The 27,360-nt window shown below is 50.5% G+C and overlaps 1 protein-coding gene across 1 annotated transcript in view; it reads right to left on the bottom strand.

Moving 5' to 3' along the window:
* Positions 1–27,360, bottom strand: part of KCNH3 (potassium voltage-gated channel subfamily H member 3) — a 140,453-nt gene that overhangs the window by 45,362 nt on the left and 67,731 nt on the right. Inside the window, exon 11 of the mRNA XM_069758366.1 lies at positions 25,379–25,628. Coding sequence (XP_069614467.1) covers positions 25,379–25,628 — 250 coding nt within the window. The remainder of the gene's footprint in view (positions 1–25,378; positions 25,629–27,360) is intronic.

Below are 27,360 nucleotides of genomic sequence, written 5' to 3'. Positions count from 1 at the left end.
GGCGGAACTCGGATACCCAGGAGGAGGCACCTAAGCCAAAGGCTCGGCCCGGAACCAGCTGACGGTGCTGGAACCAGGTGGTGGACCCCAAGGCCCACAGGAGAGGAGAGAACAGCTAGGCCGCGAGGCAGCCGCAGTTACCGAACCCCAACAGTCCTACAGGGGGAGCTGGGCCTACTGGCACTACAGAACCAGCCTTGACTACCAGTTCACGCAGCCCACATAGGAAGCTCCTAAACTGGAGGCACCCTGGAGTTGGCTAACTCGACCGCCCCACGACGGGGCAAGCATAGGCGTCTCAGTGAAGTTGACACAACCCGGAAACAGCTGACGGTGCTGAAACCAGGCTTGGCACGAGGGAGTACCTGTGACAAGAACACTGCCGAGAACCAGCTGGCGGTGCTGGAACCCGGATGCGTTGCCCCAGTGTGCAAGAGCCAATGGCACGACCGAGGACCAGCTGACGGTGCTGGAACCCGGTTACTAAGCTGTAGGTGCCCGCGCTTAAAAGCACTACCAAGGACCGCCTGGCGTTGGCGGAACTCGGATACCCAGGAGGAGGCACCTAAGCCAAAGGCTCGGCCCGGAACCAGCTGACGGTGCTGGAACCAGGTGGTGGACCCCAAGGCCCACAGGAGAGGAGAGAACAGCTAGGCCGCGAGGCAGCCGCAGTTACCGAACCCCAACAGTCCTACAGGGGGAGCTGGGCCTACTGGCACTACAGAACCAACCTTGACTACCAGTTCACGCAGCCCACATAGGAAGCTCCTAAACTGGAGGCACCCTGGAGTTGGCTAACTCGACCGCCCCACGACGGGGCAAGCATAGGCGTCTCAGTGAAGTTGACACAACCCGGAAACAGCTGACGGTGCTGAAACCAGGCTTGGCACGAGGGAGTACCTGTGACAAGAACACTGCCGAGAACCAGCTGGCGGTGCTGGAACCCGGATGCGTTGCCCCAGTGTGCAAGAGCCAATGGCACGACCGAGGACCAGCTGACGGTGCTGGAACCCGGTTGCTAAGCTGTAGGTGCCCGCGCTTAAAAGCACTACCAAGGACCGCCTGGCGTTGGCGGAACTCGGATACCCAGGAGGAGGCACCTAAGCCAAAGGCTCGGCCCGGAACCAGCTGACGGTGCTGGAACCAGGTGGTGGACCCCAAGGCCCACAGGAGAGGAGAGAACAGCTAGGCCGCGAGGCAGCCGCAGTTACCGAACCCCAACAGTCCTACAGGGGGAGCTGGGCCTACTGGCACTACAGAACCAGCCTTGACTACCAGTTCACGCAGCCCACATAGGAAGCTCCTAAACTGGAGGCACCCTGGAGTTGGCTAACTCGACCGCCCCACGACGGGGCAAGCATAGGCGTCTCAGTGAAGTTGACACAACCCGGAAACAGCTGACGGTGCTGAAACCAGGCTTGGCACGAGGGAGTACCTGTGACAAGAACACTGCCGAGAACCAGCTGGCGGTGCTGGAACCCGGATGCGTTGCCCCAGTGTGCAAGAGCCAATGGCACGACCGAGGACCAGCTGACGGTGCTGGAACCCGGTTACTAAGCTGTAGGTGCCCGCGCTTAAAAGCACTACCAAGGACCGCCTGGCGTTGGCGGAACTCGGATACCCAGGAGGAGGCACCTAAGCCAAAGGCTCGGCCTGGAACCAGCTGACGGTGCTGGAACCAGGTGGTGGACCCCAAGGCCCACAGGAGAGGAGAGAACAGCTAGGCCGCGAGGCAGCCGCAGTTACCGAACCCCAACAGTCCTACAGGGGGAGCTGGGCCTACTGGCACTACAGAACCAACCTTGACTACCAGTTCACGCAGCCCACATAGGAAGCTCCTAAACTGGAGGCACCCTGGAGTTGGCTAACTCGACCGCCCCACGACGGGGCAAGCATAGGCGTCTCAGTGAAGTTGACATAACCCGGAAACAGCTGACGGTGCTGAAACCAGGCTTGGCACGAGGGAGTACCTGTGACAAGAACACTGCCGAGAACCAGCTGGCGGTGCTGGAACCCGGATGCGTTGCCCCAGTGTGCAAGAGCCAATGGCACGACCGAGGACCAGCTGACGGTGCTGGAACCCGGTTACTAAGCTGTAGGTGCCCGCGCTTAAAAGCACTACCAAGGACCGCCTGGCGTTGGCGGAACTCGGATACCCAGGAGGAGGCACCTAAGCCAAAGGCTCGGCCCGGAACCAGCTGACGGTGCTGGAACCAGGTGGTGGACCCCAAGGCCCACAGGAGAGGAGAGAACAGCTAGGCCGCGAGGCAGCCGCAGTTACCGAACCCCAACAGTCCTACAGGGGGAGCTGGGCCTACTGGCACTACAGAACCAGCCTTGACTACCAGTTCACGCAGCCCACATAGGAAGCTCCTAAACTGGAGGCACCCTGGAGTTGGCTAACTCGACCGCCCCACGACGGGGCAAGCATAGGCGTCTCAGTGACGTTGACACAACCCGGAAACAGCTGACGGTGCTGAAACCAGGCTTGGCACGAGGGAGTACCTGTGACAAGAACACTGCCGAGAACCAGCTGGCGGTGCTGGAACCCGGATGCGTTGCCCCAGTGTGCAAGAGCCAATGGCACGACCGAGGACCAGCTGACGGTGCTGGAACCCGGTTACTAAGCTGTAGGTGCCCGCGCTTAAAAGCACTACCAAGGACCGCCTGGCGTTGGCGGAACTCGGATACCCAGGAGGAGGCACCTAAGCCAAAGGCTCGGCCCGGAACCAGCTGACGGTGCTGGAACCAGGTGGTGGACCCCAAGGCCCACAGGAGAGGAGAGAACAGCTAGGCCGCGAGGCAGCCGCAGTTACCGAACCCCAACAGTCCTACAGGGGGAGCTGGGCCTACTGGCACTACAGAACCAGCCTTGACTACCAGTTCACGCAGCCCACATAGGAAGCTCCTAAACTGGAGGCACCCTGGAGTTGGCTAACTCGACCGCCCCACGACGGGGCAAGCATAGGCGTCTCAGTGAAGTTGACACAACCCGGAAACAGCTGACGGTGCTGAAACCAGGCTTGGCACGAGGGAGTACCTGTGACAAGAACACTGCCGAGAACCAGCTGGCGGTGCTGGAACCCGGATGCGTTGCCTTGCCTATTAAAGATTGTCTTCCTAGAGCCCCAACTAGCGGTGTTGGAGCAAAGGGTAAGCAGGGGGAGATGAGTGTAGGCCGAAGCCTGCACTGGAGGCAGCTTTGTGTCTGCGTTGCGTTTGCAGGACACTTTGCCGGCTACACACTGGGGGAACAGCTGGCGTTGCTGAACCCCACTAACACAATGGCGTGTGTTTTTATCTGTGCAGCTAGCACTTGCGGGCAAAAACTAGCGATGTTAGAGCCCGTGTTGAAGCAGGAGGAGGAGGAGAGGAGCAGAGTGTAGGCCGAAGCCTAGTTGAACCAATTTCAAAGGAAACCTTTAACCCCCCCCTCAGGTGTTACAAAGTACAAGAGACACACCTTGTGCAGTATTAATGCTGCACAAGTGAAAGGTTGCTCTATTAATTTGTCTACTTGCACACGCTGAATGAAAGACATACACAATTTACCCCATTCTACAGTCAAACTGTAGTGGATGCGTGACTTGGTTTTTTGATGAGACGCAGCACAGGTGTTCAAAATAACGCCTTGGTGCTTGGCGCAGCTTCCTGAGCGTTGTTATTTGCTGTACAGGAGTCTGCGCTCTTGTGTTATCCCTTGGCAATGCCCTGTTAGCGCTGCCCATCTTATGACCTCATTTCATGTTGGCCGGTGCGGTTAACGATGGCCATAAATCCCAGACCCACAGTGTCTTTTCATAAAGCCACACTGCGGTGCTGGGATTCGTGGCCTTGAGCAGTAAATATTTTGGCCGCTCACACACGTCCTTACACCTGCTTCAGACTGGGCGGCCTCTGCTGATCCCTTCTCGCATGCCGCGGCCATGAGGCTGCACAGTCTGAAGAAGGCGGAAGGAGATGAGTTAAGACAGGCGAAGATATGCACTGCTCGTGCCCATCAATCACACCCTCGCAGTCAAAATAATTAAGACAACGAGGAGCATTTTATTCAGGCAGGGCGGACGAACAGGCGCAAGTAGCCAACCAATGATGTCAGAAGACGGGAAGCGCTACCAAGGGGGGTGCTGCGTATCATTAGAAAGGAAAGTCACACCTCAGGGACAGTGGAATGGTCTCAAAGAGACACATTTTGTACGTGTTGAGTTCCACGTGGGCAAGGAGAAAACATCAGCCACCTTGTACAAATGCAGCAGTACTGCTGTACAAGGTGGCTGTTATACATAGAAACACCTGGGGGTGGGGGCCAGGCTCCCTTCAATTTCAGTTCATGTGCCTGCGTGGCGTTTGCAGGTCACGTTGCAAGCTGCACAGCAGGGGAACAGCTGGCGGTGCTGAACCCCACTAACACATTGGCTGGTGTTTTTCTCTGTGCAGCTAGCATGTCCGGGCAGAAACTGGCGTTGTTTGAGCCCAGGGTCAGCAGGAGGAGGAGAGGAGCAAAGTGTAGGCCGAAGCCTGCACTGGTGGCAGCTTTTGTTCTGTTGTGCCAGCGTGGCTTGTGCTGGACACGTTGCCGACTACACAGCAGGGGAACAGCTGGCGGTGCTGAACCCCACTAACACATTGGCTGGTGTTTTTCTCTGTGCAGCTAGCATTTCCGGGCAAAAACTAGCGGTGTTTGAGCCCAGGGTCAGCAGGAGGAGTAGAGGAGCAGAGTGTAGGCCGAAGCCTAGTTGAACCAATTTCAAAGGTTACCTTTAACCCCCCCCTCAGGTGTTGCAAGGTACAAGAGCCACACCTTGAACAGCATTAATGATGCACAAGTCAAAGGTTGCTCTATTTAATTTTGCTCCTTGCACACGCTGAATTAAACACGTACACTATTTAGCCCATTATACTGTCAAACAGTAGTGGAGGCGTGACTACTAGTCTTTTTAAGGAGACGCAGCACAGGTGTACAAATTTACACCTAGGTGCTGTGCGCAGATTCCTTACCGTTGTTATTTGCAGTACAGGAAACTGCGCTCTTGTGTTATCCCTTGGCAATACCCTGTTAGTGCAGGCCGTCTCATGACCTCATTTCATGTTGGCCGGTGCGGTTAACGATGGCCATAAATCCCAGACCCACAGTGGCTTTTCCTAAAGTCACACTGCGGTGCTGGGATTCGTGGCCTTGTGCAGTAAATATGTTCGCCGCTCACACATGTCCTTACACCTGCTTCAGACTGGGCGGCCTCAGCTGATCCCTTATCGCATGCCGCGGCCATGAGGCCGCACAGTCAGAAGAAGGCGGAAGGAGGGGAGTGAAAACAGGGGAACATATGCACTGCTCGTGCCCATCAATCACACCCTCGCAGTCAAAATATATGAGACAACGGGGGGCGTTGTGTCGGGCAGGGGGGACGCACAGGCACAGCCAGCCAACCAATGATGTCAGGAGACGGGCAGCGCTAACAATGGGGGTGCTGCGTGTCATTAAAAAGGAAAGTCACACCTCAGGGACATTGTAATGGTCTGTAATGAGACACATTTTGTACTTGTTGAGTTCCACGTGTGCAAGGAGAAAAAGTCAGCCACCTTGTACAAATGCAGCAGTACTGCTGTACAAGGTGGCTGTTATACATAGAAACACCTGGGGGGGTGGGGGGCAGGCTCCCTTCAATTTCAGTTCATGTGCCTGCGTGGCGTTTGCAGGTCACGTTGCAAGCTACACAGCAGGGGAACAGCTGGCGTTGCTGAACCCCACTGACACATTGACTGGTGTTTTTCTCTGTGCAGATTGCATGTCCGGGCAAAAACTAGCGGTGTTAGAGCCCAGGGTCAGCAGGAGGAGGAGGAGAGGAGCAAAGTGTAGGACGAAGCCTGCACTGGTGGCAGCTTTTGGTCGGTTGTGCCAGCGTGGCTTGTGCTGGACACGATGCCGGCTACACAGCGGGGGAACAGCAGGCGGTGCTGAACCCCACTAACACATTGGCTGGTGTTTTTCTCTGTGCAGCTAGCATTTCCGGGCAAAAACTAGCGGTGTTTGAGCCCAGGGTCAGCAGGAGGAGTAGAGGAGCAGAGTGTAGGCCGAAGCCTAGTTGAACCAATTTCAAAGGTTACCTTTAACCCCCCCCTCAGGTGTTGCAAGGTACAAGAGCCACACCTTGAACAGCATTAATGATGCACAAGTCAAAGGTTGCTCTATTTAATTTTGCTCCTTGCACACGCTGAATTAAACACGTACACTATTTAGCCCATTATACTGTCAAACAGTAGTGGAGGCGTGACTACTAGTCTTTTTAAGGAGACGCAGCACAGGTGTACAAATTTACACCTAGGTACTGGGCGCAGATTCCTGAGCGTTGTTATTTGCTGTACAGGAGTCTGCGCTATTGTGATCCCTTGGCCATGCGCTGTGAGCGCTTCCTGTCTTCTGACCTCATTTCATGTCGGCCGTTGCGGTTAGCGATGGACATGAATCCCAGACCCACAGTGTGTTTTCAAAAAATCACACTGCGTGGCTGGGATTCGTGGCCTTGTGCAGTAAATAGGTTTGCCGCTTACACATGTCCTTACACCTGCTCCAGACTGGGCGGCCTCAGCTGATCCCTTATCGCCTACCACGGCCAGGAGGCCGCACAGTCTGAAGAAGGCGGAAGGAGATGAGTGAACACAGGCAAACATATGCACTGCACATGCCCATCAATCACACCCTCGCTGTCCAAAAAAATAAGACACCGAGGGCCGTTGTTTCGAGCAGGGGAGATGCACAGGCGCAGCCAGCTAACCAATGATGTCAAAAGACGGGCAGCGCTAACAAGGGTGGTGCTGCGTGTCATTACAAAGGAAAGTCACACCTCAGGGACATTGTAATGGTCTCTAATGAGACACATTTTGTACGTGTTGAGTTCCACGTGGGCAAGGAGAAAAAGTCAGCCACCTTGTACAAATGCAGCAGTACTGCTGTACAAGGTGGCTGATATACATAGAAACACCTGTGGGTGGGGGGCAGGCTCCCTTCAATTTCAGTTCATGTGCCTGCGTGGCGTTTGCAGGTCACGTTGCAAGCTACACAGCAGGGGAACAGCTGGCGTTGCTGAACCCCACTGACACATTGACTGGTGTTTTTCTCTGTGCAGATTGCATGTCCGGGCAAAAACTAGCGGTGTTAGAGCCCAGGGTCAGCAGGAGGAGGAGGAGAGGAGCAAAGTGTAGGCCGAAGCCTGCACTGGTGGCAGCTTTTGGTCGGTTGTGCCAGCGTGGCTTGTGCTGGACACGATGCCGGCTACACAGCGGGGGAACAGCAGGCGGTGCTGAACCCCACTAACACATTGGCTGGTGTTTTTCTCTGTGCAGCTAGCATGTCCGGGCAGAAACTGGCGTTGTTTGAGCCCAGGGTCAGCAGGAGGAGGAGAGGAGCAAAGTGTAGGCCGAAGCCTGCACTGGTGGCAGCTTTTGTTCTGTTGTGCCAGCGTGGCTTGTGCTGGACACGTTGCCGACTACACAGCAGGGGAACAGCTGGCGGTGCTGAACCCCACTAACACATTGGCTGGTGTTTTTCTCTGTGCAGCTAGCATTTCCGGGCAAAAACTAGCGGTGTTTGAGCCCAGGGTCAGCAGGAGGAGTAGAGGAGCAGAGTGTAGGCCGAAGCCTAGTTGAACCAATTTCAAAGGTTACCTTTAACCCCCCCCTCAGGTGTTGCAAGGTACAAGAGCCACACCTTGTGCAGCATTAATGCTGCACAAGTAAAAGGTTGCTCTATTTGTTTTGCTCCTTGCACACGCTGACTAAAACACGTACACTATTTAGCCCATTATACTGTCAAACAGTTGTGGAGGCGTGACTTGTCTTTTTAACGAGACGCAGCACAGGTGTCAAAATTTGCACCTAGGTACTGGGCGCAGATTCCTGAGCGTTGTTATTTGCTGTACAGGAGTCTGCGCTATTGTGATCCCTTGGCCATGCGCTGTGAGCGCTTCCTGTCTTCTGACCTCATTTCATGTCGGCCGTTGCGGTTAGCGATGGACATGAATCCCAGACCCACAGTGTGTTTTTAAAAAATCACACTGCGGTGCTGGGATTCGTGCCCTGGTGCACTAAATATGTTTGCCGCTCACACATGTCCTTACACCTGCTTCAGACTGGGCGGCCTCATCTGATCCCTTATCGCCTGCCGCGGCCATGAGGACACCCAGTCTGAAGAAGGCGGAAGGAGATGAGTGAACACAGGCAAACATATGCACTGCACATGCCCATCAATCACACCCTCGCTGTCCAAAAAAATAAGACACCGAGGGCCGTTGTTTCGAGCAGGGGAGATGCACAGGCGCAGCCAGCTAACCAATGATGTCAAAAGACGGGCAGCGCTAACAAGGGTGGTGCTGCGTGTCATTACAAAGGAAAGTCACACCTCAGGGACATTGTAATGGTCTCTAATGAGACACATTTTGTACGTGTTGAGTTCCACGTGGGCAAGGAGAAAAAGTCAGCCACCTTGTACAAATGCAGCAGTACTGCTGTACAAGGTGGCTGATATACATAGAAACACCTGTGGGTGGGGGGCAGGCTCCCTTCAATTTCAGTTCATGTGCCTGCGTGGCGTTTGCAGGTCACGTTGCAAGCTACACAGCAGGGGAACAGCTGGCGTTGCTGAACCCCACTGACACATTGACTGGTGTTTTTCTCTGTGCAGATTGCATGTCCGGGCAAAAACTAGCGGTGTTAGAGCCCAGGGTCAGCAGGAGGAGGAGGAGAGGAGCAAAGTGTAGGCCGAAGCCTGCACTGGTGGCAGCTTTTGTTCTGTTGTGCCAGCGTGGCTTGTGCTGGACACGTTGCCGACTACACAGCAGGGGAACAGCTGGCGGTGCTGAACCCCACTAACACATTGGCTGGTGTTTTTCTCTGTGCAGCTAGCATTTCCGGGCAAAAACTAGCGGTGTTTGAGCCCAGGGTCAGCAGGAGGAGTAGAGGAGCAGAGTGTAGGCCGAAGCCTAGTTGAACCAATTTCAAAGGTTACCTTTAACCCCCCCCTCAGGTGTTGCAAGGTACAAGAGCCACACCTTGTGCAGCATTAATGCTGCACAAGTAAAAGGTTGCTCTATTTGTTTTGCTCCTTGCACACGCTGACTAAAACACGTACACTATTTAGCCCATTATACTGTCAAACAGTTGTGGAGGCGTGACTTGTCTTTTTAACGAGACGCAGCACAGGTGTCAAAATTTGCACCTAGGTACTGGGCGCAGATTCCTGAGCGTTGTTATTTGCTGTACAGGAGTCTGCGCTATTGTGATCCCTTGGCCATGCGCTGTGAGCGCTTCCTGTCTTCTGACCTCATTTCATGTCGGCCGTTGCGGTTAGCGATGGACATGAATCCCAGACCCACAGTGTGTTTTCAAAAAATCACACTGCGTGGCTGGGATTCGTGGCCTTGTGCAGTAAATAGGTTTGCCGCTTACACATGTCCTTACACCTGCTCCAGACTGGGCGGCCTCAGCTGATCCCTTATCGCCTACCACGGCCAGGAGGCCGCACAGTCTGAAGAAGGCGGAAGGAGATGAGTTAAGACAGGCGAACATATGCACTGCTCGTGCCCATAAACCACACCCTCGCTGACAAAATAAATATGACAACGAGGGGCGTTGTTTCTAGCAGGGCGGATGCACAGGCGCAGCCAGCTAACCATGATGACAAAAGACGGGAAACGCTACCAAGGGGGGTGCTGCGTATCATTACAAAGGAAAGTCACACCTCAGGGACAGTGGAATGGTCTCAATGAGACACATTTTGTACGTGTTGAGTTCCACGTGGGCAAGGAGAAAAAGTCAGCCACCTTGTACAAATGCAGCAGTACTGCTGTACTAGGTGGCTGTTATACATAGAAACACCTGGGGGGGTGGGGCCAGGTTCCCTTTTAATTTCAGTTCCTGTGCCTGCATGGCGTTTGCAGGTCACGTTGCCGGCTACACAGCAGGGGAACAGCTGGCGTTGCTGAACCCCACTAACACATTGGCTGGTGTTTTTCTCTGTGCAGCTAGCACTTCCGGGCAAAAACTAGCGGTGTTTGAGCCCAGGGTCAGCAGGAGGAGGAGAGGAGCAGAGTGTAGGCCGAAGCCTGCACTGGTGGCAGCTTTTGTTCTGTTGTGCCAGCGTGGCTTGTGCTGGACACGTTGCCGACTACACAGCAGGGGAACAGCTGGCGGTGCTGAACCCCACTGACACATCACCTAGTGTTTTTTTCTGTGTAGACAACACTTCCAGGTGGCAACTGACAGTGTTGAAACCCAGGGAATCAAAGAGGAGCAGAGTGTAGGCCGAAGCCTGCAGTGGAGCAAGTTGAAAGGGAACCTTTAACCCCCCCCCCCAGGCATTTGTTGCTGAAAGAGCCATCTTGTACAGCAGTAATACTGCACATGGAAAATGGTGGCTCCGAAAATTATGCTCCTTGCAAACGCTGAAGTACACACTCATATAATGTGTCCCCTCACACCGTCAAACCATCCCGGAAGTGGGACTTTCCTTTGTAATGTGACACAGCACAGCCGTCATTCCAACCCCCTTGGTGCCGGGCACCACCTCCTCAACGTTGTTTGGTTCTGTCACGGAGCCCGCACTGTAATGTTATCCCTTGGCCATGCACAGTTAGCGGTGCCCGTCTTCTGACATCATGTAGGTGTCAGGCTGGCAGTGCCTGTGCGTCCAAGCTGCCCGAGATCCAACCTTGCAGTGTCATCTAATGTAGTCCCACTGCGGGCCAGGGATCCATGGGCATGCGCAGTGCATATCATCGCCTCTCACTCACCTCCTTCCTGCTTCTTCAGACTGTGCGGCGTCACGGCCGTGGCATGCTATTAGGGATCAGCTGACGCCGCCTAGTCTGAAGAAGCGTGAAGAAGGGGAGTGAGAGGCTAGTATATGCACTGCGCATGGCCATGGATACCAGGCCCACTGTGGGATCACATTAGACGACACTGCGAGGTGTGATTTCGGGCAGCGTGGACGCACAGGCGCAGCCAGGACGACAACAAATGATGTCAGAGGACGGGCAGCGCAAACTGTGCATGGCCAAGGGATAACATAACAGCGCAGGGTCCATGACGGAATCAAACAACGCTAAGGAGGCAGCGCACGGTGCCAAGGGGGTAGCAATGACGGCTGTGCTGCGTCACATTACAAAGGAAAGTCCCACCTCCGGGACGGTTGGACGGTGTGAGGGGACACATTACATGAGTGTGTAGTTCAGCGTTTGCAAGGAGCATAATTTCAAGAGCGACCTTTCCCTTGTGCAGTATTAGTGCTGCACATGGTGGCTCTTTCAGTAACAAACGCCTGGGGGGGGGGGACAGGTCCCCTTACATTTTAGTTGTGCCAGCGTGGCGGTCGCATGACACGTTGCCGGATACACAGCTGGGGATCAGCTGACGTTACTGAACCCCAATAACAGAGGAGCGACTGTTGACTGTGCACACAGCACTTCCAGGCACCAACTGGCGGTGTTAGAGCCCAGGGACAGCAGGAGGAGCAGATTGGAGGTATTGCCGCACACACAGCTGGGGATCAGCTGACGTTACTGAACCCCAATAACAGAGGAGCGACTGTTGACTGTGCACACAGCACTTCCAGGCACCAACTGGCGGTGTTAGAGCCCAGGGACAGCAGGAGGAGCAGATTGGAGGTATTGCCGCACACACAGCTGGGGATCAGCTGACGTTACTGAACCCCAATAACAGAGGAGCGACTGTTGACTGTGCACACAGCACTTCCAGGCACCAACTGGCGGTGTTAGAGCCCAGGGACAGCAGGAGGAGCAGAGGAACAGAGTGTAGGCCGAAGCCTGATTGGAGCAAGTTGAAAGGAAACCTTTAACCCCCCCCCCCCAAGACGTTTGTAGCTGAAAGAGCCATGTTGTGCAGCACTAAGGATGCAAAAGGAAAAGGTTGCTCTTTTAATTATGCTCCTTGCAAACACCGAAGTAAACACTAAAAATGTGTCCCTTTATACCGTTAAACCGTTCCGGAGGTGCGAATTTCCTTCGTAATGGGACACAGCACAGCTGTCATTCCTATCCCCTTGATGCCGTGCGCTGCCTCCTCAGCGTTGTTTTAAGCTGCCACGGAGCCTGCGCTGTTCTGTTAGCCCTTGGCCATGCCCAATTAGCGCTGCCTGTCTTCTGACATAATTTGGTGTCAGGCTGTCAGTGCCTGTGCGTCCACGCTGCTCCAGATCCCACCTCGCAGTCTCATCTAACGTAATCCCACTGCGGGCCTTGGAACCATGGGCATGCACAGTGCATAACCTCGACTCTCACTCCCCTCCTTCCCTCTTCTTCAGACTGTGCGGTGTCACGGCCGTGGCATGCTAGGGATCAGCTGACGGCGCACAGTCTAAAGAAGGCGGAGGGAAATGAGCGAGAGCCCGAGGGGAAGATATGCACTGCGCATGCCCATGGATCCCAGGCCCGCAGTGTGACTCAATCAGAAGACACTGCGAGGCGGGATCTCGGGCACCGCGGCCGCACAGGCGCAGCCAGCCTGACACCAAATTATGTCAGAAGACAGGCAGCGCAAATAGGGCATGCCCAAGGGATAACAGAACAGCGCAGGCTCCGTGACAGCTTAAAACAACGCTGAGGAGGCAGCGCATGGCACCAAGGGGGTAGGAATGACGGCTGTGCTGCGTCACATTACGAAGGAAAGTCCCAGCTCCGGGACGGTATAACGGTATCAGTGAACACATTTTATAAGTGTTAAGTTCTGCGTGTGCAAAGAGCTAAAAAAAAAGAGCTACCTTTTCCTTGTGCAGCATTACTGCTGCACAAGATGGCTCTTTCAGTAACAAACGACGGGGGGGGGGGGGGGGGACAGGTTCCCTTACATTTAGGTTGTTGTGCCAGCGTGGCGGTCGCAGGACACATTGCCGGCTACACAGCTGGGGATCAGCTGACGTTACTGAAACCCAATAACACTGGGTCGTATGTTTTTACTGTGCAGCCTGCACTTCTGAGCCGCAACTGGCGGTGTTGGAGCCCAGGAATAGCAGTTCAGGTGGTAGAAAGATGAACACAGCAGGAGACCTGGATGACACCCAATTACTTAATCAGGCAGAGGAGTGGCAAATTCCTGCGAGATCCAGGCCTGGTTCATTTTCAGGAAAGTAAGCCGGTCAACGTTATCGGAGGATAGTCGCATGCGACGGTCTGTTAGTACACCACCTGCGGCACTAAAGACACGTTCCGATAAGACACTAGCCGCAGGGCAAGCCAGCACCTCCAATGCATACTGGCTTAGCTCTGGCCATGTATCCAGCTTAGAGACCCAAAACTTGAACGGGGAAGAGCCGTCTGGGAGTACAGTAAGAGGGCAAGCCATGTAGTCTGTCACCATCTGACGGAACCATTGCCTCCTGCTGACTGGAGCCGCCGGTGATGGTGTAGACATTTGGGGCGGGCACACAAAAGTGTGCCAGAGTTGTGCCATACTGGGCTTGCCTTGGGCAGAGGCACTGCTTCTGCTCCCTCTTTGGGCAGAGCCTCCCCCACTGCCTCGACGCACTGAGCTGCTTTGTAAAGCACTAGCAGCACTCCTCTCAGTTGGACAGGAGAAGATGATGGAATTCACCAGTGTGTCGTGGTACTCCCGCAATTTACGCTCCCGGGTCAACGCAGGGATGAGGTTTTGGACGTTGTCCCGGTAGCGAGGATCGAGGAGGGTGAACACCCAATAATCAGGCATGTTGAGAATGTGGTCGATGCGGCGGTCGTTTCTCAGGCACTGCAGCATGAAATCCACCATGTGCTGCAGAGTGCCAACCGGCCCAGAAACGCTGTCCCCTGCTTGAGACATGATCTCTGCCCGCTCGTCATCACCCCACCCTCGCTGTACACACTGACCACTGGACAATTGTGTCGCTCCCTCCTCTGGACGGAGCTCTTCCTCCTCCATTGACTCCTCCTCATCCTCCTCACAAATTGGCCCCTGCGTACCCCTTTGTGAGGAACCACGTGGCGCTGACTCTCCAGAAGCTGATGGAAAAGGTGACTCCTCATCCTCCACCTCTTCCACCACATCATCCCTTAACCCTTGCAAAGTTTGCTGAAGCAGGCAGATAAGGGGGACAGTCATGCTGACTAGTGCATCATCTGCACTTGCCATCCGCGTGGAATAATCAAAAGGACGCAAAACCTGGCAGACGTCCTTCATAGTGGCCCACTCTGTGGTTGTGAAGTCTGATCGGCGCTGACTGCGACTTCTTTGCGCCTGATGCAGCTGGTACTCCATAACTGCTTGCTGCTGCTCACACAACCGCTCCAACATATGTAACGTGGAATTCCACCGGGTAGGTAGGTCACATATGATGCGGTGTTCCGGAAGGCGGAATCGGCGCTGCAGAGCAGCAATGCGGGATCTGGCCAAGCTGGAACGCCGCAAGTGAGCACACTCTAGGCGGACCTTGTGCAGCAGGGCATCAAGATCCGGATAGTCCCTCAGAAAACTCTGCACAACCAAATTGAGCACATGTGCCAGACATGGGATGTGAGTGAGGTTGCCAAGGGCCAAAGCTGCCACCAGATTTCGGCCATTGTCACACACTACCATGCCTGGCTGGAGATTCGCTGGCAGTAACCACACATCGCTCTCCTGCTTTATGGCATTCCAGAGCTCCTGCGCTGTGTGGCTTCGATGCCCCAATGAAACTAGTTTCAAGACGGCCTGCTGACGTTTGGCCACGGCTGTGCTCATGTCGGTCATAGGTAAACGTTCACGGGTCCATGTGGGGGTGGACTGTGACGGATCCTGCAGAGAGGAATCAGAGGAACTGGTGTAAGAGGAGGAGTCGATGCGTACAGACTGGATTCCTGCAATCCTTGGAGTGGGCAGGACACGTCCTGCGCCACTCGCACGATCTGTACCTGGCTCAACAACATTAACCCAATGGGCAGTGAGGGAAACATATCGCCCCTGTCCATGCTGACTGGTCCACGCATCGGTGGTGAGGTGGACCTTGCTACTGACGGCGTTCAGTAGCGCATGTTTTATGTTTGCCTCAACATGCCTGTGCAGGGCAGGGACAGCCTGCCTGCTGAAGTAAAAGCGGCTGGGCACCTTGTACTGTGGGACTGCCAATGCCATCAAGTCACGGAAGCTGTCAGTCTCCACCAGCCTGAACGAGAGCATTTCCAGGGACAACAGTTTGGCAATGCCTGCATTCAGAGCCTGTGCTCGGGGGTGGTTGGCCGAGAATGCCCGCCTTTTCTCCCATGCCTGTACTACCGATGGCTGTAGAGTAGACTGGGAGTGTGAGGATGACTGGGAAGGTGGTGCTGTGGGTGGAATTACACAAGGTCTCTGGGAGGAAGCCAAACCAGCTGTGCGTGAGCTGGAGGAAGAGGCAACACGAGCTGAAGAGGTGGTAGCTGCCGCTGTTGGTTGGCCTACATCTTCAGTGTGTTTCTGTAACTCCACCGCGTGCCTGGTCCGCACATGTTTCCACATATTTGTGGTATTGAGGTTGCTGACATTTTTCCCTCTTTTTACTTTATGATGACACAGCTTGCATTTGACAAAACAAATGTCATCTGCAACTGTGTCAAAAAAGGACCAGGCACTGCAAGTCTTGGGAGCGCCCTTTTTGGCTTTGGAAAGAGACAGGCTCCTAACGGGTGCCAAAGTGGAGGCTACAGGCTCCGCAGTCTTCCCCCTCCCTCTCCCTCTTTGGCCCGTAAGAGGTAGCTCTTCCTCTGAGCTGCTCCCACCACCTTCCTGTTCCTCACGCCACGATGGGTCAAGGACCTCATCATCTCCACTACCCTCTGCCACCAACTGCTCCTCCTGGGTAGTCTCAGCAGCACAGTACGCACGAGAAAGCGGCACCTGAGTTTCATCATCAGATGCGTACTGCGCTGTGGTCACCGGAGGCACTGGCCCACCTGCCTCTTCAGAGTCAGAGAGAAAAAGGTGTTGGGCATCACTGCACACTGCCTCTTCTTCCATTTCTCCAATGCTGCTTGGCTGGCCCCCTGTTTCCAAGCCAAGAGATTCAGAGAACAGAAGTAGAGACGGCTCCTGTCCTGGGCTCTCTGACTGCCTGGCCAATTTGGCAGGTGGTGAAGAGACAGATGGCTGCTCTCCAGTGCTCTGTGCCTGAGAGGATGTGGCACTAACTGAAGTCGATGCCGAGGCGTTAGCTGCCATCCACCCGACAACGGCTTCAATTTGGTCTTCACGCAGCAGCGGTGCACGGCGCTCTCCGACAAAGCTGCGCATGAAGGACTGTTCCCTGCTGAAACTGAGTGACGACGAGTCACCGGCGCCCGCAGCAGGCACAGAATCACCACGTCCTCTCCCTGCTCCTCTCCCTGCTCCGCGCCCACGCCCACGTGCCTTACTCCCTGCCCTCTTCATCTTGGTTGACAGATAAAGATAAGCAGAAAAGTACTAAGGCCTTAGTGTGCTTATTCCTGTAATGCTCCTCCTAACAGGTGTAAGAAACACTAATGTTGTAAATTGTGGACTAAACTTTATTATTTTTCAAATGTGGCCTACACAAGTGTAAGTTGTGTTTGGTGAACTTAACCTTTTTTTTGGTGCAGATCGGGCTACAGAGCTAGTTTAAATCACACGGAGACCGTGCAGACAGCCGTAAACGGCGCTGCAAGGCCAAGAAACCCTCCTCTAGGTTATCCTATATAGTGTTTTTCCACTATTTAGCTGGATACAAGTGGAAAGACACTAATAGGAATTTTTTTTTTCAAATTTTAAACTGGCTGCACTATTTGAAAAAAAGGAAATTGTTTTTCAAGGTATGAGGCAGTAACGCACCCTGAGCTGAATCCAACCGGCTATGGCTGCACACAGACTACAGGGCGAGCTGCGCTCACACAGAGACCGTGCAGACAGCCGTAAACGGCGCTGCAAGGCCCCCAAAAAAACCTCTAGGTTATCCTATGTAGTGTTTTTCCACAATTGAGCTGGAGACTGGTGGAAAGACACTAATAGGAATTTTTTTTTTTTTCAAATTTTAAACAGGCTGCACTATTTGAAAAAAAGGAAAATTTTTCTCAAGGTATGAGCCAGTAACGAACCCTGAGCTGAATCCAACCGGCTATGGCTGCACACAGACTACAGGGCGAGCTGGGCTCACACGGAGACCGTGCAGACAGCCGTAAACGGCGCTGCAAGGCCAAAAAACCCTCCTCTAGGTTATCCTATATAGTGTTTTTCCACTATTTAGCTGGATACGAGTGGAAAGACACTAATAGGAATTTTTTTTTTCAAATTTTAAACAGGCTGCACTATTTGAAAAAAAGGAAAATTTTTCTCAAGGTATGAGCCAGTAACGAACCCTGAGCTGAATCCAACCGGCTATGGCTGCACACAGACTACAGGGCGAGCTGGGCTCACACGGAGACCGTGCAGACAGCCGTAAACGGCGCTGCAAGGCCCAAAAACCCCCCTCTAGGTTATCCTATGTAGTGTTTTTCCACAATAGAGCTGGAGACTGGTGGAAAAACACTAATAGGAAATTTGAGAAAAAATGTGCAGCAGGCTGCACTAAGAGCAAAAAAGAACAACTGTGTGAGGCAGTGTGAACCCCCCCTGAGCTGAATACAACCGGGTATATGGCTGCACACAGACTACAGAGTGAGCTGCACACACACACACACACACACAGAGACCTTGCAGAACGCTGTTAAAACAGCGCTGCAAGGCAAGAGCAAGGTGAACAGTGAAGAACACACAGCGTTTTGCTAAATTAGCCTTTGGAAAGGAAAATAAAGCAATTAGCTAGCTCAACTGGCCCTCAGTTAGAACACAGCGTCCTGTCCCTAACTGAAATCACAGCAGAGTGAGCGCAAAATGGCGGCAGCGCTTTTTTATAGTGCAGAGTGACATCATTTCAGCAGCCAATCCAAGCCTTGCCAGTACTTACATGCCCACCATGCTAAACAGGATGTGCCCACACTTTCATTCATTCCTCATTGGCTGCTGCGTTCAATTTGAATTCTGGGAACTTCCGATTCCGGTATCCGATACGCGGGAAGTATCGGAATTCAGTATCGGAATTCCGATACCGCAAATATCGGCCGATACCCGATACTTGCGGTATCGGAATGCTCAACACTAGTGGTGACATATTTATGTACTGATGGTGGTTTTCGTGATGTAGTTGGGTACTGACGGTGGTTCTTGTGATGTATTAGTTGATAATGGTTCTTTTAATGTAGTCGTGTGCGAACCAGTGGTTCTGGTAATTTATCAATGTAGATGTTGTAATCTTTAATTCATTAGACATGATACTTTATCATTATAGGTTCAGTGTGCTGGAATGATAATACAGCTAGTGATGAGCGAATGTACTCGTTGCTCGGGTTTTCCCGAGCACGCTCGGGTGACCTCCGAGTATTTATGACTGCTCGGAGATTTAGTTTTCATCACGGCAGCTGAATGATTTACAGCTACTACCCAGCCTGAGTATATGTGGGGGTTGCCTGGTTGCTAGAGAATCCCCACATGTAATCAAGCAGGCTAGTAGCTGTAAATCATTCAGCTGCCGCCATGAAAACTAAATCTCTGAGCAGTCATAAATACTCAGAGGTCACCCGAGCAACGAGTACACTCGCTCATCACTTAATACAGCCATTTGAATAAGGCCATATTTGTCAGCCTAACAAGTGTTTGACTAATGCCCACATACATTATAGACAGCTGTCTGATCATTCAGCTGGTAGCTATCTCGCCCAACTCTCCCATATAGAGGACCACTCAGTTTGCCGAGCGGTCCTCTGTTGTTATGAGCGAGTGTACTCGTTGCTCGGGTTTTCCCGAGCACGCTCGGGTGGTCTCCGAGTATTTGTAACTGCTCGGAGATTTAGTTTTTGTTGACGCAGCTGCATGATTTACAGCTGCTAGCCAGGCTGAGTACATATGGGGGTTGCCTGGTTGCTAGGGAATCCCTACATGTATTCAAGCTGTCTATCAGCTGTAATTCATGCAGCTGAGGCAACGGAAACGAAATCTTCGAGCAGTTACAAACATTCGGAAACCACCCGAGCGTGCTCTGGAAAACCCGAGCAATGAGCATACTCGCTCATCACTAGTCCTGTGTTCTCTATAAGTGAGCTGCTGCCAGACATTTCTGGAGGCTTATCATTTAGAAAAGAGAAGGTTCTTCAGTCCTTGATCACACATGCAGGTTCCTGATTTCCCCCGACATAATCAGTCAAGGAGTCCCATACACATTAGACTATGGGCTGAACTAGTCGATATTGGCAGATTCAGACAACTTTAGTCTAATGTGTATGGGACGGTCTACCTACTATCTAAAGGATATGGGCACTTTCAGGGTACGCGCACACAATATCTTTTAAAGTTTTCAGGCAGAAGACACTTCAGGAAGCAGCGGTGTCTTTTGTGCGAAAGCTACTTTTTTTTTGCATTCACTCGTCTTTTCTGACATCTTTTGTGGACTGTTTTTTTAATTACCGTAAATTGTACTAAATAAACTAGTGAGCTGCTTCCAAGCTGAAGTTGCCTGAGGATGGTTGGGTGTGCTAATATTCTGTGTAAAGATATGTGAAAACACAAAGGCTAAACCTTAAATAGAATGCAGGGAATTAAAGCATACAAATGTTTTCATGAACATATAAATAGTAAGGCTGAAGTGATTAGGGGTGTCACTTTGCCTGACAGCTATGCTCCATTTTTGGTGAATTTTCTGACGTGGTGTATTTGCGCTGCATCAAACATGCAGCATCTTACAGTTTCTGCAAAGTAGATGGGATTTATAGAATCTCATGCCTTATGTTTTTTTTTCTCAATATAAACGGACCTGCGGTGCGTGTTTCAAACCCACAACATGTCAATATCTCTTGCGGTTACGCTGAGTTTTATGTGCAGATACAAGTAGACTTGTATTAGATGCAGAAAATCCGTTGATTTTCCTCTACAGTAAAAAATCAATAACGCATGTACCTAATCTGCACATGACTGTATCAAAAGTTTTGCCAAAGCCAAGTACCAGGATGTATCAAAAACAAAGCAGCTTAAATTAAATTTAACATACCAACTAGTCCCAAAAACAGTGTCAAAAACCGTTGTGAGGCAGTGAGGGGGATCATATGTGAGGGTCGATATGTGTCTCCCAGGATGCGGAAAGAGTCTTACAAACCTGCTGGAGTGCCCTGTGTTCACAGCAGGATGCCTGTGAGTCACAAGGCAAAATAAAAGAAAGAGTGGACTGGGTAGTGACTCGGTCAGATTTTTAGGAAAACCCGTTAAGGGCTTTTATTTTTAGAGGGATTTGCAAGTTTGGTAGTGGGGCGAATCCCTCTCTCCACTGCGGGTTTTGGAAGTGGCTCTATGGCCATGATTCCATTTAAATCTGTCAGTTTTTGCCTTGGGTGTGTCAATTTTGAGTCTGCAAGCTGCAGAGCGGGTGTCTGTGCAACCCAAGTCTGTGTGGAGCTAACACAGAGCCAGGGAACTCAAGGCGGCCAACGCACCCTAGAGACACGGGGGTGCAATTGTCCAAAGCAACGGGTTGTTAATAGGGATGGGCGAACCCTAACTGTAAAGTTCTGGACTCGTACCAAACACCTAGAGTTTGGTCACAAGGTCCCGAACACGGGTTTCCATATTAAACCCGTGTTACAGTTCGGGACCAGTTCGGGTCCAGGGACTGTAAAAGAATGAAACTGCAGTGAATATCACCGGAAGTTAATGAGGAGCCCGGGAAGCAGATGTGGCTGGGAGACAGTGGGACGGGAGAACGCATTGCTGGACAGGTAAGTATAATTGTAATGTTTATTATTAACTAGATGGTGGCCCGATTCTAATGCATAGGGTATTCTAGAATATGTATGTAGTTTATGAAGTTTTCAGAATAATGCAATTTATGCACAGGATTCGGCCGGCTGGGCGTGACCAATTAGCGAAGCGTCGTTCAAATTCTGCGCCAATTCGCAGCCGGACTGTGCCTGTCGCTGATTGGTCACTTCCGGCTGGCTGCGAACAATCAGTGAAGCCAGGGCCGGCTCCAGGTTTTTGAGGGCCCCGGGTGAAAGAGTCTCAGTGAGCCCCCTCTTTAACACATACCATGATTAATGATGCACAGATACAGCAGAGAAATATACCACAGCCAAGTAGCATATAACACAGCCCATGTAGCATATAACAGCCATGTAGCATATAGCACAGCCATGTAGTATATAGCACAGCCCACATAGTATATAGCACAGCCCACATAGTATATAGCACAGCCCACATAGTATATAGCACAGCCCACATAGTATATAGCACAGCCCACATAGTATATAGCATAGCCCACGCAGTGTATAGCACAGCCCATGTAGTATATAGCACAGCCCATGTAGTATATAGCACAGCCCACGCAGTGTACAACACAGCCCACATTGTATATAACACAGCCCACATAGAATATAACACAGCCCACGCAGTGTATAACAGCCCACGCAGTATATAGCACAGCCCACGTAGTATATAACACAGCCCAAGTAGTATAACACAGGCCACGTAGTATATAACACATCCCACATAGTGTATAACACAGCTATGTAGTATATAGCACAGCCCACGTAGTATATAACACAGCCACATAGTATATAGCACAGCTCACGCAGTATATAACACAGCCACATAGTATATAACACAGCCACTTAGTATATAGCACAGCCCACGCAGTGTATAACAGCCCACGTAGTATATAGCATAGCCCACGCAGTGTATAACACAGCCCACACAGTGTATAACAACCCACGCAGTGTATAACACAGCCCAAGCAGTGTATAACACAGCCCACGCAGTATGTAGCACAACCCACGCAGTGTATAGCACAACCCACACAGTGTATAGCACAGCCCACGTAGTATATAGCACAGCCCACATAGTATATAACACAGGCCATGTAGTATATAACACAGGCCACGTAGTATATAACACAGCCACGTAGTATATAGCACAGCCACATAGTATATTGCCCAGCCCACTTAGTATATAGCAATGTGGGCACCATATCCCTGTTAAAAAAAGAATTAAAATAAAAATAGTTACATACCTTCCGGCGGCCCCTGGATCCAGGCGAGGCATTTAGTGATGCTCCTCGCTACGCTCCGGTCCCAAGAATGCATTGCGGTCTCGCGAGATGATGATGTAGTGGTCTCGCAAGGCCGCTACGTCATCATCTCGCGAGACCGCAATGCATGGCCCGGAGCATCGCGAGGAGCGGGAAAGGCGCCTGAAGGTGAGTATATAATGATTTTTTATTAATTATTTTTAACATTAGATCTTTTTACTATTGATGCTGCATAGGCAGCATCAATAGTAAAAGTTGGTCACACAGGGTTAATAGCAGCGTTAACGGACTGCGTTACACCACGGCATAACGCGGTGTAACGCAGCCATTAACCCTGTGTGAGTGCTGACTGGAGGGGGGACTGACAGAGAGTAGGAAGGTGCGAATTCATGGCCGGACTGTGCCCGTCGCTGATTGGTCACAGCCTGGCGGCAGCGACCAATTGTGGACGCGGGATTTCCGTGACAAACACAGACAGACAAACAGACGGAAGTGCCCCTTAGACAATTATATATATAGATTTTATTCTTAGTTTTACACTCCCCCTCCCCATCCCATATATGTAAAGTCCAAGCTCGGGGTTCGGACGCAAGTTCGCGTCATCTCCGGCCCCGAGCTCGATCATCGGGGTGTTCGCCCATCACTAGTTGTGAACACAGACTGTGTATATGGAAACCCGGCTGTGATCCTGAGGATATCACTCCTGTATGACAAGACACTGTTTATGTCGTACATTTCTGTGGTTCCTGCCTATCTATCGAACTGCACCAACCCTGCTGCACTACACTGTAACAAAAATGTAATCAGAATGCATGTAAAAAAATTGTAATGAAAAAATGCAAGTGGAGCGCCCCCGTTAGGGCAATGGGGTACTCGGTACCGGGCCTTTTGGTTCTCAAAGGGGATGTCACGGTGGCTGACCCGGTCTGTTGTCCTAGGGGTCATCTGTTGTAAATGGGGAAAGGTCTTTAAAGGGGTAATGTTCGTGACGCCACCTGTGGTATTCGGTCAGGGTGACCGACGCTGCTTAGGGGTCTGCTGGGGTGATGTTATGGCAGCTAGATGGTATGCCTTCCCACAGGTGAAGTATGTCCCCAGGGCTTCCCAGTGTGTGGATGGTGAAAGGCGCAGTGAAGAACGAGGATACAAGGTTGCAGTCTCTTTACCGTTACTGAAGGCTTCAGTGTCCTCAGTCCAGAGCACCAGATCACAGGCAGGCAGAGTCCAGCCAGTCCGAAGGCAAATCCAGAGGCCCCCTATCCAGGTGGAAATCAGTAGCCTTCCTCTAGCACCTGAGTGTTGTAGTACCTCCCTGCCATGCGTCTCGGTAAGGTCCACACAATTGTTGTAGATGTTCTAGATGTTATGTCTCTTTCTCTCTCCGTCCTCCTGATGGATAGGATGGGACAAACCCGTATGACTCATGGCCTGAGGCTTTTTACAGGGACTCTATCACGCCCCGGCCCCCATAGTTGCCACCGTGCCTCCTGGGTATAAAGCCGGTCCCTGGAGCCAGGCTTGGAGACGATGATTCCCTTGGTGTTCCGGCTACCGGCTTCTGCGCCTCAGAAAAGAGGCAGCCTTTTACAGGGCAGAACTCCTTCTGGTTTCCTCTACTTTCTGATATGACCTCGTTTCTCACTCTCTGCAACGCAATTCCCTTCAATGTCTCTTTCTTAGGATGCTGCCGCATTGGTAAGCAGGCGCAGCTCCATGTCCTTCTGTCTAGGCCTCTGACAGGATCCCACCCCTGTCAGGGACCCACTACCTGAGCGAAGCCCAGATAGCAGCTCACTGGGTGAAGCCCAGCCAGTGTCCACCAGACTGGTGCTGCCAGGGTCAAACCCAGCTCGCTTCTCTCTACTTCCTGTCCAGCCCACCAGTTTTACCTGATTGTGAGGAGTGCCCTAATAGATAGGAGCATAGCTCCCCCTGGCAGACTGGAGTGTGAAGTGTGTTGTGTGGTTTGTGATACCTGGTAAAGTGATCTCCTTTATTGCTTTCAGACGTAACATCACTCCCCCTGGTGGAAGAATTACATTACTGCAACGACCAGGACCCTGGGGCACTGCACAAGTAACCTAATTTATTTAATAGGTGCAGAAAAATCTGCAAAATCAAAAACACACCAAAGGCTCATCATAGGAATATAGCCTTATAAAACATTCTAAATATGTGAAAGTAGCAGAGCAGGATTCGGTGAATAAGTGCCCTGAAGTCAATTGCATAGTTATATCCATCTGCATCTAATTTTTCCAAATGTTTTAACTACCACCAAAAATTATTTAGGACTTCTAAATGTACAGCTCTGGCAAAATTTAAGAGACCACTGCAAAATGTTCAGTTTGTCTGATTTTTCTCTTTATAGGTATATTTTTGAGTAAAATGTAAATTTTTCATTTATTCTATAAACTACTGACATGTCTCCGAATTTCCAAGCAATAAATGTTGTATTTTTTTTCTGAAAAGGAGAAGTGGTCAAAATTTTTTAAAAAAACCAGCGCTTTCAGACCTCAAATAATGCAAAGAAAACAAGTTCATAAATTTAATCATTTAGAAACAACAATACTAATGTTTTAAATCAGGAAGAGTTCAGATATCAATATTTTGTGGAATAACCATGATTTTTAATCACAGCTTTCATGCGTCTTGGCATGCTTTCCACCAGTCTTTCACACTGATTCTGGCGCAAAAATGTAAGCAGTTCTTCTTTGTTTGATGGCTTGTGACTATCCATCATCCTCTTGATTACATTCCAGAGGTTTTCAATGGGATTCAGGTCTGGAGATTGGGCTGCCCATGACAGGGTTTTAATGTGGTGGTCTCTTAATTTATGCCAAAGTTGTTTGTTTTGTGATGAAATAAAATGAGTTTAAAGGGAACCTGTCAAGTTGAAAATGTTACGTGTCTGCAGGCAGGACGTTATACAGATAAGAAGGAGCTGATATTTTTGTGTGAAAAATTTTAGTAAAGCTTGTATTTTCTTCATTCAAATGTCTGATGTTTATTTGCACATGGGTCCAGTGGACGGTGCTGCTCAGTGATTGACAGTCTTTCCTATATGACTTTGCATGTAGAGATAGCTGTCAGTCTCTAGTAGGACCGCCCCCTGGACTCATACATACAGATACCAGGGATTTCAATGAATGTAATAAATGTATACACAGTCTTTATTTTTTACAATCTTTTATAAACAATTCTGCTCAGCTTCTTCTGTATATCATACTGTTTTCAGGTCAGATTGCATGTACAAGGTTCCCTTCAAGGGCTTTATGAGTGCTTATTGTCAACAGTGTCTCTACGTACCCAGTATCGCCAACACAACTCCATCCTTGAGGACTTCCATTGATCCAGAGCATACACAGTACAGAGCTTCCAGAGCATCCCCCTGCCGGATGAGGTATTCGCCTGGAGTGCAGAATGAAGTCCTAATATTTAGCGACAGAGAGCGCAAGCAGCCACGACTTGCTAAGGAGAACAGAGGCATTTGAAGAAGCTCCTTATTGAGGTGCATGGCAATATCAGCTCGTAGTTCATCTGGAAGACTGCGCAAGAGCTGCAACACATAAAAAATGACTTAAAAAGGGTCAGAGTATACAAACCCAGTATGTTATTTCTGAAGAACATGTGTGTATTAGCAGAGAGATAATTATACTGCTGCATTTGCAATATGCATCACAGAAACACAATTTTTTTTTAAACCCTTTGAGAATCTTCTTACAACCAGAGCAAATCAAAGACCATAAAGAGAAACTGTCATGTGCAGAAATGCTATTTACCTGCAGATAAAATCTTGCATGCTTTAAAATTTAATAGCTCTGTTCCTCTTGCTCTATAAACCGCACCTCAGAAAGCCATACGCTACCTGTAACGAATGTCCAATCAGCCTGTATAAACGATTGATGGTGGCAGGTAGTGCTTCATTTTTTGTTATTGCGGAGCTGGCAGTGACTGTACATGGGGGGGATGCATAAATTTCAAGAATCTGAATCGGAGGTGTATATACCATATTCTCCCTGTTAGTTCCCCAATTACAAGCCTACTAGCTGAAGCAGCTGCGGCCTCATCTATCACTCGTCATACAACTGCATAATTTTCTTGACGATTGGAGGCAGCGGAGTTACGTTCCCATGACAACTGGTGGCAGTGGTTGGATTTGTGTGACCTCTCCGGTGTCAACTGTGACAAAGTGCCAACAGTGGTGGGTTCAGAGTGTGACCTCCTGGCTGTGTATATTTGACACGTACCGTTTGACTTTGGCATCCCACAATCAGTACCATGACTGGCCTCTTGATCCTCTGGAGATCAGTTATATGCTAAGTTTCAAAAGAGACTGCGATTTTGAATATATACTGCAATATATACAAGTAAAAAAAAGGTTTTTTTAAATTAAAAAACTATAAAAGTTCACCCACTTTTTCCCTCATTAAAAATAAAGAAATAAATAAATAAACATATCTGGTATAGCTGTATTTGTAAAAGTCTGGTCTATCAAAATAAAAAATTAGTTAACCCGATCTGTAAATGCCAGAATGAGAAAAAAAAATTACATTCTAGAAGTGTTTTTGGTTATCATTTGAAAAACTGATCAAAACGTAATATGTTCCCTAAAATGATACAATGGGTACGGAGTGTATTCATACCCCTTTAAATTTTTCACTCTTTGTTTCATTGCAACCATTTGGTAAATTCAAAAAGTTCATTTTTCCATCATTAATGTACACTCTGCACCCCATCATGACTGAAAAAAACAAATGTAGAAATTTTTGCAAATTTATTAAAAAACAAAAACTGAAATATCACATGGTCATAAGCATTCAGACCGTTTGCTCAGTATTGAGTAGAAGCTCCCTTTTGAGCTAGTACAGCCATTAGTCTTCTTGGGAATAAAGCAACAACTTTTTCACATCTGGATTTGGGGATCCTCTGCCATTTTTCCTTGCAGATCCTCTCCAGTTCCGTCAGGATGGATGGTGAACGTTGGTGGACAGCCATTTTCAGGTCTCTCCAGAGATGTTCAGTTGGGTTTAGGTCAGGGCTCTGGCTGGGCCTGTCAAGAATAGTCACAGAGTTGTTCTGAAGCCACTCCTTTGTTATTTTAGCTGTGTGCTTAGGGTCATTGTCTTGTTGGAAGGTGAACCTTTGGCCAAGGCTGAGGTCCAGAGAACTATAGAAGAGGTTTTCATCCAGAATATCTCTGTACTTGGCCACATTCATGTTTCCTTCAATGGCAACCAGTCATCCTGTCCCTGCAGCTGAAAACACCACCATAGCATGATGCTGCCACC

Source organism: Ranitomeya imitator, chromosome 3 (assembly GCF_032444005.1).
Source record: "Ranitomeya imitator isolate aRanImi1 chromosome 3, aRanImi1.pri, whole genome shotgun sequence".
In the NCBI taxonomy this organism is placed as follows: Eukaryota; Metazoa; Chordata; class Amphibia; order Anura; family Dendrobatidae; genus Ranitomeya; species Ranitomeya imitator.
The sequence above is the reverse complement of the archived record's forward strand: the minus strand, read 5'-3'. Positions and strand labels throughout refer to the sequence as shown.